This window comes from Microtus oregoni, unplaced genomic scaffold, assembly GCF_018167655.1.
Source record: "Microtus oregoni isolate MIOR12 unplaced genomic scaffold, Mior012 000007F_ref0000211, whole genome shotgun sequence".
NCBI lineage: Eukaryota > Metazoa > Chordata > Mammalia > Rodentia > Cricetidae > Microtus > Microtus oregoni.
In genome coordinates this window covers 40585863-40601910 of record NW_024543066.1, presented here as the reverse complement: position 1 = coordinate 40601910, position 16048 = coordinate 40585863, and the positions used below count along the sequence as shown (strand labels likewise).

Here is a 16048-nt window from a genome sequence, read left to right as displayed (position 1 = left end):
AGAACTTGGATGCTTCGTGATCTCATCAGGCACTGGCCAAGGATAGAGCCCTAGGCCTTCCTATGGCAGGGGAGGAGGAAGGCCTATGAATCAATATGGTCGTTCAACACAAAATGCAAGGATTCATCCACAATATCCATGCATTTTTTCACTTCAAATTATATCAATGTGGTATATTAAGAATATAAAATATGTAAAAGTTACTATTTAAGAGGATTTGGTGAAAAGTAAATACATATATTGCTTAGCCTTTTTAATTCCAATTCTGACATTCTAAGACCACATGAATTAGCTTGAGTAGAATATCCTGAATTCCATGACCTTGGCATCACAACAAGATATGATATGATAAGCCGGGCGATGGTGGCGCACGCCTTTAATCCCAGCACTCGGGAGGCAGAGGCAGGCGGATCTCTGTGAGTTCGAGGCCAGCCTGGTCTACAAGAGCTAGTTCCAGGACAGGAACCAAAAGCTACAGAGAAACCCTGCCTCGAAAAATCCAAAAAAAAAAAAAAAAAAAAAAGATATGATATGATAGAGCCTCAATAAAATGTTTGTTGAATATACTTTTATTATTAGGCTATAGCAAAGGAAACTTGTGACGCTTCTTAAATCCTGAGTCAAGTTATTATATAAATTATTTCTTTAGAAAAAGAAAACAATTCTAGAGCCATGGATTCTAGAGCACATGACTGTGAGCCCAGCACTTAGGAGGTGGAGGCAGGAATATCTGGAGTTCCAGGCTATCCTGAGATACATAGTGAGTTCAAGCCTAATCTAGGGTACATGAGACTCCATCTGAAAATAACAACACAAACAAGACCTCCACAAAATCAATGCATAGGAAAACACCCTTGGCTGAGTGGCCAGAGTCCCAGCTCGCCACTGGCTAGAAGCTCTGGACTGTGAGTCTCAGAGATACTAACAGGGCTGTTCGTTATGTCATCTGCCTTCAGGACAACACGATTTACATTTCCTATGAAAAACTTTAGTGCTACTCAAATTTGTTCCTTCCACAAAATGTGTGTCTCTCCATGTGGACCTCGGGAGTGGTCTAATCATGGAAGGGCTCTGTAGACCATAATTGCCGTCATTTTAAAGAGACAGAATTCACGTGAGCTGAACAGGAGTGTTGGTTGGGTTTATGCCAGTCTTTCCAGCCACGCCCAAATCTAGAGATAATCACTGTCACTATTCTCCTAGAGTGGATGACTGAGGGTTCCCTCTGTGCACACAACTGACAAACATCTAGGGCTGTGCACTGTGCAACCAAAGGCCGTAAGAGGCAGAGTGAACTGCGTTTCCAATAGGAGGGAATTTAGACCCAGGAATATTTTAGAACACACCATTGATGCAGGATGATAGACCAGTGTTCTTTTCACAATATTATGCCCTCACAGTAGAATAAAACAATCATGTAGCTATTCAGTGTTTACTGGGGCAAGACTTATTTTTAAATAAGTTATTTTTATAAGGTTCAAATTCAGTACAATAAATACTTCAGACCCTTGGATATTGATACTCGCTGTATGTCAGACAAGATACTAAGCACCCTACGTGCATCAACGTATGTGACATTCAGCACACCCCTACAAGGGATAGGTCAGTATAGCATCCATTTCGCCAATGAGCAAACCAAAATGGAGGGAAATTAAGAATTCAGCAAAAATTAATTTGCAAACTAGGGATGAAAGTGAATGGGTAGAATGCTTGCCTGACATGCACAAGGCATGGATTCCATCCCCAGCACTGCACAAAACCAGGCATGGTAATCCCAGCATTCAGGAGGTAGAGGCAGGGAGATCAGAAGTTCAAGGCCTTCCTCAGCTATACCAAGTTGGAGGCCAGCCTGAGCTACAGGAGACTCCTGTTTCTCAGATAATCAGTGCTTCCCGCGACTAATGCCACCAGTGTTGCATGTGACAAAAGGTGTGTATTTGTGCCATTTCCTTCATGATAAGCCTTATCAGACTGCTTGTTTTTCTTAGCATGAAACAAAACACAAGAATGCTTTTCTGAAACCTCTTTGCCCCCTTCCTGCCTCTAACGCACACATTCAGACACCAATTGGGAAAGTTCACCCCCTCAGTCACGTGAGCCCAGAGAGGAGTCCATGGATGAAATGGAAAGAATACCCCCATTCTCTTGGTAGCTAAAGCCTCTAGAGTTAACCAGACTTTCCATTCTTTAAACTCTACAGAAAACCCATCAGCAAAGCCCTAGGGCTACTTCTTCGGGCCACTTCCCATCTCCCATTGCTCCCTGCTATCACGGGGAGCCTAATCCAACCTCAGATCCTGATTTCATCTTCCCCTTACACAGCCAATTTTTATGAAACAGGGCTTCTTTAGAAACGGTCCAAAGATTGCCTAGGTCGCTCAGAGTGAAAATGAAAGTCCTTATCATGCCCAGAGGCTGATGCAGCCCAGCCACTCATCTCTAGCCTCCCACCATCCCACCCTCTGCTTCCCCACTCCCAGCCATAGTGCATTCTCCTTCGGCCCCTGCTTTACAGGAAGCTGAATGATGGCCACAACTGCGTTCCTACTAATTCCCGAAAGAGGTGAATGTTACTTAATGTGGTAACATGGACTCGAAGATGAAAACAAACTAAGGCTCTTTAAATGATGCTATCTTAGGTTATTATTAGGTTCAATCTAATTCTGCTTGTCTGACCAGAGAGAGAAAAGAGAAGGAGGGAACAAGAAGGAGGAGGAGGAAAAAAAAGAAGAAGGAGGAAGCCAAAAGTATAGTCTGTGGCCTCTTCGTAGCATAACGTTGCTAAGACAAAATGCCAAGTTAAAGAGCTCAAGTCCGGTATCTGCCTTCGAGCATGGGAGTTTAACAGTTTAGGAGCTCCTTGCTACTCTCCGGCAGCATCTTTCATTGCTGGTACCAGCAGGAGACCCCTCATTCCCTTCTCCAAACCCCACTTGGGGTTTGATTCCAACCCCAAGGCCAGGATAATTTCCCTGGGGATCAGCACTTTGCCAGATCCACAGATCATGTCTTGATGGACTAGTGGGAATAGATGACCCTCCGTGTCTCACTGCAAGAAATGACGTGGACGTTTCTGTCTTGAGAAGAAATATGTCTAATCTCCCTTTATTAAAAGTTAGTTTGGACAGTGTGATGCCGTTTTGATGTAGACACAGAGACGGGCAGGCTGCTTGATGTCACCTCCTCCACAGAGCCTCTACTGGCCTCCCCTTGTTCAGCTCAGCATCTTCTCCAGAACACATACAGCCTCCTCTACCCCACATGTCCACTGTCCTTCCATCCTTCCTCTTACAGCAAGGTGTTTGTTTCTCAAGAGCCAAAGTCACATCTCCCCCAAGTGCTTGGCACAGTACCACCCAAGTATCAAGGAAGCTCCATGCGATCTTTGTAAAAGGCAGGTTGAGGAAGATCCAATACGTCAAACAAATTAGAAAACAATATATATTAAAGTATTCAATTGACAAAGTTCATTTCATTAGAAGTATATTGGAAACCATGAAGGCGAGAGATTGTCACAGAATGGGGATTTCATAGGTTCAAAGAGTAATTTTTTTTTCCAAACAAGGCCACATGTAGCCTGGGTTAGCCTGGAATCACGTAGCCAGGGATGACCTTGAACTTCTGAGCTTCTTGGCTCCACCTTCCTGTACAGATTTTCTCTGGCCCTGGACGTTTTGGTGACGCTAGGGGTGGTGTATGGTGCGTGTGTTGGCAAGCACTCTACCAACCAAGGTCTATCCCCAGACCCGAGAGTAACCATTTCTTTCTCTCGCTCATGTATATGTATGTGGTGCATGCTTTGGTGCATGCATGTATACCTGCATGCAGGAATATGAATATAAAGGCCTAGGGCTGCCCCCAGAAGTCTTTCGGATTGCTTTCCATACTCAATGAGGCAGAGTGTCTCGGTTGAACCCAGAACTTGACACTTCAGCTAATCTTGCTAACCAGCTTGTTTCAGGGATAACCCTTCTCTGTCTTGTGAGCACTGGGATTACAGATGGACTGCCATATCCAGCAATTACATGGGTTCTGGAGATCTAAACTTCATTCTTAATACTCGAGCAGCGGGGCTTTAACCACTGAGACATCGTCTCAACCTTAGTATTCATTTAAATAACTAGAAATAGCAATACACACGAATGTGTTCTCACATGGAAAAATTGGGTACATGGGGGGGGGGGGGTTCGAGTGGAGGGGTCTACCACTTTGATTGACTTTTTAAACTGTGAATCACTTCATATTTTGGTAATATTCATAATCATAATAACCTTTATGACATTTTCAATTTAATACAAAGGTCGCTAAAGACTTCTGTTTGGCATTAAATATTAACACACGGTTGGCATCGTGGTATTTCTGAGATTATTTCACATCGTCAGCTCTTGGGTTTTATTGTTGTTGACAGAGCAGACACGATGACAGACGCAGCATTTACTGCTCAAGCATCTGGAGTACGTGTGACCTTAGAAACACAAGGGGGAGGTCCTGAAGGGCGAGGACTCTCTCTCTCTCTCTCTCTCTCTCTCTCTCTCTCTCTCTCTCTCTCCAGCTTTGGTTTCATTCTTAAAAATCATGTTGACAAAGGAAATATAATCATACAGGATAAAGCAGCTAACATCTACTACAAAGGTAAAGAACTGAGCAGCAATTTCTGGTCACTCATTTAAGCTCTTAGAGAGAGCTCTTCCTTTGGTTTATGAAAGTCGATGATTAGACACAAACTTTAAATTAATGGACTTTCTAATTCAGGTCATTTTGAGAAGTCCTGAAACTATTCCAAATGATCAATTTAATCATCTTTGCTCTGTGGTATAATGGTGACCCACTCACTAGGACATCAGACATCTTCCCCTGGTCCACAGAACAAAACGTAACACTGAACACCTCACCCTGTGGGTGTGTGCCGGCCAGAGGCAGCCCTTACCTTCACATACAGAAAGATCTCAGGGTTGCTGGAAATTATTTTATTTTCTTCCAAATCAAGAGCAGCAGAAGCGTAGATAGGGAAGTCCTGGCTGGTGGAAAAGCCCTTGCTGTGCTGAACCGTGAAGCTCGGTGAAGGAGGCAAATCTTCCTTGACCATTCTTCCGCTCTGCTTCAGCTCCCACAGCAGAGGCTCTAGGCTCTGCCTTGGTGAACGTGAGTTTCTTCTGGAGATGTCCCTGAGCTCCTGTGGCTCAGAAAACACCTCATCAGGCTGCAGGTAGCCTTCTTCTTCTGACTCCCAAGAGGCTGAAGTGGTCTCCTCACGTTTCAAGGCATACACCGACAAAACATCGTATTCCTGGTTTTCTAACTGAGAGGCATACAGATGATTTTCACTCCTCATGTCTTCATGGACTCTACCATATAAAGGACCCTCACTTTCCTCCAGCTGGTGTGGACCCTCGTCCCTCCTCCCCTTTTGGACTGTGTCATAGATGTCATTGTAGTCTTCATTGTTCATGCTGCTTGCTCCAGCAGATCCTCTCCCAGGCGGAGCTGAGCAGGACTGGGCTAGGGAAAGGATGAGGATGCTTCTCCACCACGCAGAGGAGTCAATGGGCTTTTGAGATGCAGCGCTCAGCAACGGCTATCAATGACAGGTCTCTAGCAATCATTTACCGGAGATTTAACAAGCAAACCACAGGTCCACTGGATGGAAGATAAAGTTCATCCACCCGGTTAACTCCTTCAGCTCCTGAAGAGGCGTTCAGCTAGACTCTGGTGGTTCCTCCACTGCCAGTAACTCTGGGAAGTCCAAGTATCAGCCCAGATCAAACTGAAATTCTGCAGTTTTAGCCTCTTGTCACTCATGGAGGAGCCCTCTGCTGGGATCACATCCTAACTACTGACCTAGCCAAGAAAACTACGGGTCAGTGGCGAACTATAGTTCAGAGTAGAGCTGCCTGCTTACAGCTGAATTCATCACACAGTGATTCTTTGCCAATTGATGTCCTATGTTACGATTTCCACACAGCCCAGCAAAGTAACTGATTTCGGTTACGGTTCTTATCTGGAAACACCAGCAGGTGATTCAACGGCTGAAGGGAAAGAAGATAAGAGCCCGTGGGCCCATCAAAACCGACCATACAAAGTGAGACGCAAACATCTGTCCCTTTGGTTTTTATCTTTAGCCTTCACATTAAACACGGTTGTCCACAGTCAATAGACATCCATGAAGAGGGTCCCATACACAGGATTCTGAACTGAGTACCAACAAAAGAAAGCAGAAGAAACCTATCCTGGGGAGAAAGAATAAACGATAGCAGGCAAACCCTGTCAGACATAGAAAAGCTATAGGAGGTGTTGGGTGCCGTTGACTTAGCCTGGACTGTACCCTAAAGAGCTTTATGTGCAAGGCCAGCCCGCAGGTGTCATCTACAGGTGCCGCCCGTCTTCCTGCATGTGCTCTTTGTAGTCTGGTGCTCTCACCCACTAAGGACCGTTTCTCTTCCGTGTACCAGCTGTCCCTCTTTTCAAAGTGAAATCCGCATGGATTGTAAATGAATTCAAATGCCAAAAATTATGGGGAAAGCAACAAGCATTGCAGTCCTGAAGGAAGGACTTAAAAACATTTGGTTTGGGTATGTTATAGCAACACCATCTTACTTCCAAGGAATGTAGAGCAAACCTCATTCTGAGGGCAGGTAAGGACTGGATAAAGCAAAGGAGGCCAGAGGTATAGCTTAAAGAATAATGGTTAATCCTTGTTTATTGAGGCAAGGGCATAGTGTGTGGCTCTGAATGGTGCAAAAATATTTGTTTACACTGTCATGATATGTCTTTGCCAAGGTGCCCTCTGATTGGCTTAATAAAGACCTGAACAGTCAATAGCTAGGCAAGAGATACGGTAGGATTTCTGGGCAGAGAGAGGAAGTAGGAGGAGATAATTGTGGTGCAGAGGCGACACCAGGAGACATGGAAATGAAATAGGAGGTGAAAGATGGAAGAGAGGTGATAGAACAGAGATTAATATGAATGGGTTAATTTAAGTTATAAGAGCTAGTTAGTAAAAAGCACAAACTATAGGTCTAGCTTTCATAATTAATAAGAAGTCTCTATGTCATTATTTGTGAGCTAACAGCCCAAAGGAAAATCTGACTATAGCTATGTAGACCAGGCTGGCCACAAACTCCCAGAGATCCATCTGCCTCTGTCTTCCCATATACTAACTCGCTATCTTATTAAAATGCTTTAATGGGTACAGACTTCTGTCAAATTATCTTAGGTTTCAGAATTGCATAACTTAATGGTCCCAGCTCAAATTTTCTCCATAACTTTAAAGCTTTTTATAACCATACAGACCATCCACCTGACATTTTATTTCAGATTTGAGATGCAAATTAAAATAATAGAACTCAGAAAGAGAAGTGCATGCTCTCCAAGTTCACACAGGTTCATGTATATCAGCTATGATTCCCAAACCTCTAGCAGGGCTTGTGGATTGGGGGTAGAGAGATGGTTCAGCAGTTCAGAGCACTTGCAGAAGGCCCAGGTTCAGTTCCCAGAACCCACGTGATGGCTCACAACTATTTGGTCCAGTTCCAGGGAATCTGATGCCCTCTTCTGACCTCCAAGGATCCTGCATACACATGGTGTGCATACATCCATGCAGACAGACACTCATACACATAAAATAAAATAAACAAAATCTTAAACCTCCTTCTGTGTGATCACCCTACTACTCAACTTCTTAGTGTTTCCAATCATTTTTTTTCATGATCACCCCCATATACTCAAACCCCATAGAGAAATAATGTTCTTTGCTTTCTGAAAATCATTTTGATCTCTTTAGTGGAGATACTGCTTATTTCCGTAATTCACAATACTTACTAAAATGTGCATCTCTTGCAGGCCAGTCTGTGTCACTACCCCAAAGTAACCTTCGATAGTGTGTAGATATCTGTAGAACAGGTGTCTTACTTTTCTCATTGCCGTGACCAATACCTGACCAATAATAGCAGCTTGTGGAAGGACGGGCCTATTTTGTCTTGCAGTTTAAAGGCACACAGTCTATCAAGGCAGGGAAAGCATGGCAGCTGTTCTCCCTGCATCCACAAGGATGAGGTAGAGAGAGCTAACTGCTGATGCTTGCCTGGCTTTCTCTTTTCTTTCCCTTTTATCCAATCAGATTCTGAGATGACACCACTCAGATTCAGAGTGAGTTTTCTCTCTTTGGTTAAATTTATTTGAAACACAATCACAGACATGCTCAGAGGTGTGTCTCCTAGCTAATTCCAAATCCAATCGTGTTGACAATGGAAATGGAATCATTGCTGCCTGTTACTGGATTCCCACAGTGACTCAGTGAAGTCTAGCCAAGCCTGTTTAAGTTCATCGTCCAAGGTCACATAGAAAGTGTTTCTCATCTAAGGGCATCCTTGCTCTGATATATAGTCATGGGCTATAAAATAGCACAAAGCATTCTGCTGAAGGGAAAGCTGGGTCATGTCTCTTTCTGCTCCCGTCAGCAAAGGTTCCCTATTTTTATCAGTAAAAGCTAAAGTCCTTACACTAGCCCACAGGATTTTCATAAATTGAGCCTCTCCCCCATGCCTATTATTGACATACCTGCCTAGACAACCTGGCTTTGTTGTCAACACTGGAACACATCAGGAAACTTACCTATGAGGACCTTTCTATTTTCTGTTGTTTGTAGCTGGGATATACTTCCTGTTAATCATCTACAAGCAACTCTTCAGACTCCTGCAGATTCTGCTGAGGTATCCCCTTCTCAAGAAGCCACTTTGACCATCCCGATACAATCAGACAAGGTCCATATCGACTTTGCCTATCACTGTAGATCTTAAGCCTATTTTATGTGTGACACACCCAAGAGAAACCTTGGTTGAGTAAACCTTCGTTGAGTAAAGAAAGTGGAGATGTGTCTAGAACTCATGTTCTGCCCTCTTTTGTCCCATTTGCATGAGTGGTATCTCATTATATGACACCATGTCATAAACTTAACCAGAAAAATCTTGGGGGGTCAACCTTTATTACAATTTGGATGTAAAATGTTTCCCACAGGCTCATGTATCTGAAGACTTGGTCCTCAGATGACGGCATTGTTAGGGGAAGGTTATGGAACCTAGCCAGGGGAAGTTGATATCTGGTGGAATGGGCATGTAGGGTTCATAACCAGTTGCTTTCTGTCCCATCTTTACTTCCCACGGTCTAGCATGTGAAGAACTATGCCAGAGTCCCAGCTGCCACACGACTGCCACTGTGAAGCTGAGAGCTAAAATAAATCCTTGTTCCAAGTCTCTTCTTGTCACATGTTCTTGGTGGCAATGACTAGAGCAGCCTCTGGTACAGCCTGGTTTTCTGCACTGTATGAATTTGATGCCACTGAATTGATGCAGGACCAGCAGATACAGTAAAATCGCATCACTTTTAACTGAAGGGCATCACTGAATTGATGTAGGACCAGCAGATACGGTAAAATTGCATCACTTTTAACTGAAGGGCATCACTTGAGAAACTCAGATGCTAACTTTCCCTTTATCACCACCCAAAGTGTACTGTTCAAACTGACTTCAAAAACCTGTCAATTTTGAAAAAAGATTTATTTTTTTATTTATTGGGTTTCCTGACTTTTAAGAGCAAAGAATGTAGCTCTGATAGATTTCTAGAACTTTAAGAGGCCTCAGAGACCATCTAGTCCAACTTCTTTATTTAATAGAGGGCCAGAAATATAAGCCAACTTTGTCATCCTCCTTGGATCGTGACCTCCCATAGGAATAAACACTTTCCCTCTAACCCCTAGACTTTTTTATTGCTTTATTGAACTATATATTTTTCTCCACTCCTCTCCCTTCCCCCCTCTTCCCCTTTTACACTCTCCCAAGGTCCCCATTCTCCCAATTTACTCAGGAGATCTTGTTTTTTTCTACTACCCATGTAGATTAGATCTATGCATGTCTCTCTTAGGGTACTGTTTGTTATCTAGGTTCTCTGGGATTGTGATTTGCGGACTGGTTTTCTTTGCTTTATGTCTAAAAGTCACTTATGAGTGAGTACATGTGATAATTGTCTTTCTGAATCTGGGTTACCTCACTCAATATGATGTTTTCTAGCTCTATCCATTTGCCTGCTAAATTCAAGATGGCATTTTTGTTGTTGTGTAGAACTCCATTGTGTAAATGTACCACATTTTCCTTTCCCATTCTTCAGTCAAGGGGCATTTTTTCCAGGTTCTGGCTATTACAAATAATGCTGCTATGAACAAAGTTGAGCACACGTCCTTGTGGTATATAATTGAGCACCCTTTGGGTATATACCCAAAAGTGGTCTTGCTGAGTCCTGAGGTAGGTTGTTTTCTAATTTTCTGAGAAATCACCACACTGACATCCAAAGGGGTATACCAGCTTGCATTCCCACCAGCAATGCAGAAGTGTTCCCTTTATCCCACAACCTCTCCAGCATAAGTTGTCATCAGTGTTTTTTATCTTGGTCATTCTTACAGGTGTAAGATGGAATCTCAGAGCTGTTTAGATTTGCATTTCTCTGATAGCTTAGGATGGGGAGCGTAGATCCATATCTATCATCATTCACAAAACTCAAGTCCAGATGAATCAGTGACTTCAACAGAAAACCAACCACACCGAACCTCATAGAAGTGGAAGTGGGAAATACACTTGAATACATTGGCACAGGAGACCACTTCCTAAATATAACCCCAGTAGCACAGACACTGAGAGAAACAATTAATAAATGGGACCTCCTGAAACCGAGAAGCTTCTGTAAAGCAAAGGACACGGTTAACAAGACAAAATGACAGCCTACAGAATGGGAAAGATCTTCACTAACCCCACATGGGACGTGGTTGATCTCCAAAATATACAAAGAACTCAAGAAACTGGTCATCAAAAGAACAAACAATTCAATAAAAATGGGGTACAGACTTAAACAGATCTCTCAACATATGAATCTAAAATGACTGAAACGCACTTAAGGAAAAATGTTTATTTTTATATTATGTATATGGCTGGGTCTTTTTCCTGCAGGTATGTTTGTGTACCTCTGCATGCAATGCTGGCAGGGGCCAGAAGAGGGCACCAAATTCCCTAGAACTGGAGTCACAGAGAGGTGTGAACTAAAATGTGGGTTCTGGAAGCTGATCTCAGGTTTTCCTCAGAGCTGTGAACTACTGAGCTGTTCCTTGTCTCCAAACTTCACGACAGGTTCATGGTCACTAAAAACCAGCGCAGTATGTGCGATGTTTTTAGCATCTGAGGTGCTATGCCACCTTTTTAAGATTCCACTTTTCTGTTTCAAATTACTATTTAATGTTTATATCTTTTCTTTGTATCTCAATATTATCATGAATTTATCAATTTTAATTCTCTTTTGTGAGATCTTTTTGGCTTTGTTCTTCGTAAAACGTATTTCTGTGATGTCTATTATCTGTTTTCTTCTCTCTCTCGTTATACTTTACCGGCTTTTAAAAACAAACTTCAAAATAATCATGATAAATTTTTAAATCACTGGTGTTTCTCTTTTTGTCTTTTCTAATGATACTATTTGGTCTTCTTCCAACTGGGTCCCTAGCACAGGCATATGCTGATGGGCATTAACTGTGGAAGTCGCGTCTTTAAGAAAACTTAAATCATAGTGCCTCCAATTCCATAATGATGTCGAATTCCAGTTCACTGGTGTTTAAAGAGATGCAGCTCTGTGCTCTCACAAATGAAGGAGCTGTGGACCGGCCCCACAGGAAAGCGGGGCTCTTAGGCTGCAGGCGAAAGGCTGAAGAAAACCCCCCAGCAGTAGGAGCTCACCGTCTGTGTGCAGCCTCGTCTTCTGTGCTTCTCTGCCTAGAAAAATAAATACTGTCTTATTGAATAACAAATTATAAACTAGGAAAAGAAGCTACAAGTTCTCCTCTAAGTACAGATTTATCTTCATACCACACATTTTTATATTTTTAATTTTCATTATTATCCAATTCTGAATGAATAGGTCTTACTTTTCATTTTCCTTCTCTACCCACTAGGCCTTTGGAAACATGCTGATTACGCACCAAATAGTTGTTGAGTTGGGTTTTTTCCTTTTTTAAAACTTAATTTCACTATAGTGAAAGATCAAGTGGGATTTGAGAGTTGTTTTTGACCTAGAAAATTAGGAATTATTCTGTGCACATTTGAAAAAACAAACCTGCATTTCTCCTCAATTGGGGACAGTGTCTGATGGAGCACAATTAGTTTGCATTTATTCTTATTTCTATTCAATTTTTTTTACATTTCTATTGGGTTGTTGTTGTTATTGTTGTTGTTGTTGTTGTGAGACAGACTCTCACTATGTGTCCCTGGCTGGCCTGGATCTCTCTATGTAACCAAGCTGTTCTAAAACCCAAAGAGATGGAGCTGCTTCTGCCTTCTGAGTGTTGGGATTAAAGGTGTGTTTCATTACACCCAGCACAATCAATCTTCATATGCTTATTCTATCATTACTAAAGGGAACAGTTCAACCTTTCCTCAAAAATGGATTTGCCCAATTCTTCTCTTTTTTCCTCTTCTTTTTGTTTTTGTTTGTTTGTTTTATTTTGTTTTTGTTTTTGTTTTGAGACAGATTCTCACAATTTAGAACTGGCTAGCCTGGAGCTTGTCAGATGAGTGTATTGGGTTGTTTTGTGTCAACGTGACACAAGCTAGACCCACCAGAGAGAAGGAGTGTCAGTTGAGGAAAGGCCTCCATGAGATCCAGCTGTAAGGCATTTTCTCAATTAGTGACCATTGATGGCAGGCCCAGCCCATGGTGGGTGGTGCCATCCCTGGGCTGAACAAGCTGTGGGGAGCAAGCCAGTAAGCAGCTCCACTCCATGGCCTCTGCACCAGCTCCTGCCTCCAGGATCCTGCTTTGTGTGAGCTCCTGTCCTGACCTCCTTCAGTGATGAACAGCAATCTGAAGTGTAAGCCAGATGAACCCTTTCCTCTTCAGTTTGCTTTTGGCCATAGTATTTTCGTGGCAGCAATAGAAACCCTAGCTAAGACAACAAGGCTGTCCTTAAACTCACAGAGATCCACCTGCCTCTGACTCCTGAAGTGTTTTTCCAGTTCATATTTCACTTCTGTCAGTCTCTTGCTTGGTCTTATTATTTATTATATATATTTAAGACTTTGTATAATTTTGCTAGATGAACTGTTATTTTAATAGAGGATGTCTCTTTTATCTCTTACAGCACTTTCTGCTCTTCCTCCATTTTGTTGCTGTTTACATGGGTATTTCCTGTCTTCTCTTCACTCTCTGTGTCTCCATGAAAATAAGCATCATTTCATCGTGCTTTCTAGGACCAAACCGCCATCAGCTGAGCGAAGCCAAAGGTTCCAGGGTGAAATATGATTTAGAGCTGAGAATTCACATTAAAAAAGAAGAAATTAAGTACATACATGTTAGGATCAGGGAAGTATAGGGTGGAGAACACACTAGACATCGAACACCAGAGCAAGGAATCTGAATTTTGCTTGTTTGTTTTGGTTATCTCTGTGTAGCTCTGGCTGTCCTAGAACTTACTTTGTAGAGGAGGCTGGCCTCGAACTCACAGAGATCTACCTACCTCTGCCTCCCGAGTACTGGAATTAAAGGCATGCACCACAAGGAATATGAATTTTACAGTCATAAAATGACACTTAATGTAATCATTATTTTCCTTGGTGCTTGTAGCCAGTTACCTGGCAAGCGGCAGCTCAAGTGAGGAAGGGTAATTCCGACTCCTGGCTTGAAAGGATCATGGTTGGCAGAATGTGACAGTGGGCAGAGTAGGCACGTTGGCAAGACTGGTCATATTGCATTCGTAGCCAGGAACAGCAGGTGATGAAGGTCTGTGCTCTCTGCTGGTTCTCTCCTTTTGATAACTTCTAGAACCCTGGCCCATGGACAAGAGCCTCAGGCACTTCGGATGGTCTTTCCATTTCATTAGCCTCATCTAGAAAATGTCTCACGTGTATGCCCAAGGGATTTGTTTCCATGGTGACTCTAAATCACATCAAATTACAATGGAGATTAATCACCACGTTGCAGAAAGAGGAGACGTAACAGAAAGCAGTTTCAACTCATTTCACAGTCATTTCCGTTCCATCTGGGTTTACGTCAGACAGGTTTTCAGAGAAGACCATTTCCGAGGCTCGGCAGGTTTCCAGAGAAAACCATTTCCGACGCTCGGCCTTACTCACCGAAGCACATCTCAGGGTACTTCACAACCTGACTGCATCTCATCCTGAACACAGCAAGGAAATTGCGGGAACAACCTGGGCTGCGGATGAGGAACCATAGCCACTGCATGTGCCCCACTCCCCCAGCCTCTCCTGCAAACCATCAAAGCCAGTCCTTTGCTTTCATAATCTTACCTAGTTTATATATGTCTTCACAAAACATGCTGAATTCTCTAGACCAGCAGCCACGCTCTTAATCACTGTACCACCTCTGTAGCCTGACTCCTGAATTTGAACTGCATCTTCCTTACAAGCATCTCTCCTGTATCTAAGTTGATTAATATACCTTACTATTCTTTTAGATTACACATCTTGAAGGGGTCCTAACAGAGACTAGGTGAATGTTACTGACATTTTATTAAGGAGAGAAGGTAAAGAAAGAAAACAGTAAAAGTGGAAATATTAAATATTGTAAAAATGAGACAAATGGGATTGCTCCTCTTCAGTCATGTATGAATGATACAAAATGACAAGATTAGCTCTTTCCTCTTGCGGCCATCGCTGGATCGCAGCCACCAAAATGAAGTTCAATCCCTTTGTGACTTCTGACCGGAGCAAGAACCGCAAACGGCATTTCAATGCACCTTCTCACATTCGGAGGAAGATCATGTCTTCCCCACTTTCCAAAGAGCTGAGACAGAAGTACAATGTTCGCTCAATGCCCATTCGAAAGGATGACGAAGTTCAGGTTGTCCGGGGACACTACAAAGGCCAGCAGATTGGCAAAGTGGTCCAAGTGTACAGGAAGAAATACGTCATCTACATTGAACGGGTGCAGCGGGAAAAGGCTAATGGCACAACTGTCCACGTGGGCATCCACCCCAGCAAGGTGGTGATCACCAGGCTAAAGCTGGACAAAGACCGAAAGAAGATCCTGGAAAGGAAAGCCAAGTCTCGACAAGTAGGAAAGGAGAAGGGCAAATACAAGGAAGAAACGATTGAGAAGATGCAGGAGTAGGGGCGTCTCATACAGTTTTCATTAAAGACTGCTTGAGTAAAAAAATAAAATAAAATAAAAAATAAATAAATAAATAAAAATGACAAGATTATATTGTTTTAATTAATAAAGAAATTGAGCACCCCAAATCATACCACTTATAAAAAAAAAAAAGAATAAAGTGTGTGTCCTCAAGCACCAAGGCAGGTCATCCCACCTCATCTTGTCCCTGCATCCACCACTGTCCTATGGACACTGTTACCATATCTTGGAGGGACTGAGATTCTCAAGCTTAGCAGCTGTCTTCAGAGATGGTGTCTCACCACCCCCCTCTGGGCTGTATCCACCACTGTCCTCTGGACACTGTTGCCATACCTTGGAGGGACTGAGATTCTCAAGCTCAGCAGCTGTCTTCAGAAACATTCCCCTCTGGGCTGCTTCATTGTAACAGTCAAGTTGTCACAGCCAGGAAACACCCAGTAAGAGGATCTTCCTGAGGGTTAGGGTCAGCCTGTGGGCTTGTCTGGGTGAGATTGTTTTGATAGTTAATTGACCCAGCCCACTATAGGCAACTTCATTCCCTAGGCTGGGATCTGACCTATACAAGAGTGAAGAAAGCTAGCTAAGAGCAAGCAAGCGAGGATCCATGCATTTTATTTCTCTCTGCTCTTGACTGTGGCTGTGATTTTTTTTAAGTTCCCACCTTTACTTCCTTGTAGTGATGGACCGTAACTTGGAAATCTGAAAAAAAATAAATCCCTTTCCCCCTCCATTGCCAACTTATTCAGATGGCTCCAGTGTCCTCCTTCTGTCTCCATCATGAACAAGTCTTGAAGACTCTCTGTCACTTTCCTGGAGCTTTCAGTGTGGGGAAGCCGTGCCTTGAAGCAGATGAACCTACAGATTCCCCCAAAGG

The 16048-nt window shown here is 42.9% G+C and overlaps 2 protein-coding genes across 2 annotated transcripts in view; one reads left to right on the top strand and one right to left on the bottom strand.

The window, feature by feature from the left end:
- Clic5 (chloride intracellular channel 5) overlaps positions 1–5449 on the bottom strand; it is a 153071-nt gene extending 147622 nt beyond the window's left edge. Inside the window, exon 1 of the mRNA XM_041655924.1 lies at positions 4928–5449. Within this exon, the coding sequence (XP_041511858.1) occupies positions 4928–5449 (522 nt within the window). The remainder of the gene's footprint in view (positions 1–4927) is intronic.
- Positions 5450–14715: 9266 nt separating this feature from the next.
- LOC121450846 (60S ribosomal protein L26) lies at positions 14716–15190 on the top strand. Its single transcript, XM_041656183.1, has one exon. It carries the CDS (start codon positions 14716–14718, stop codon positions 15151–15153), a length of 438 nt encoding a protein of 145 aa, XP_041512117.1. The 3' UTR covers positions 15154–15190.
- The last annotated feature ends 858 nt before the right edge of the window (positions 15191–16048 follow it).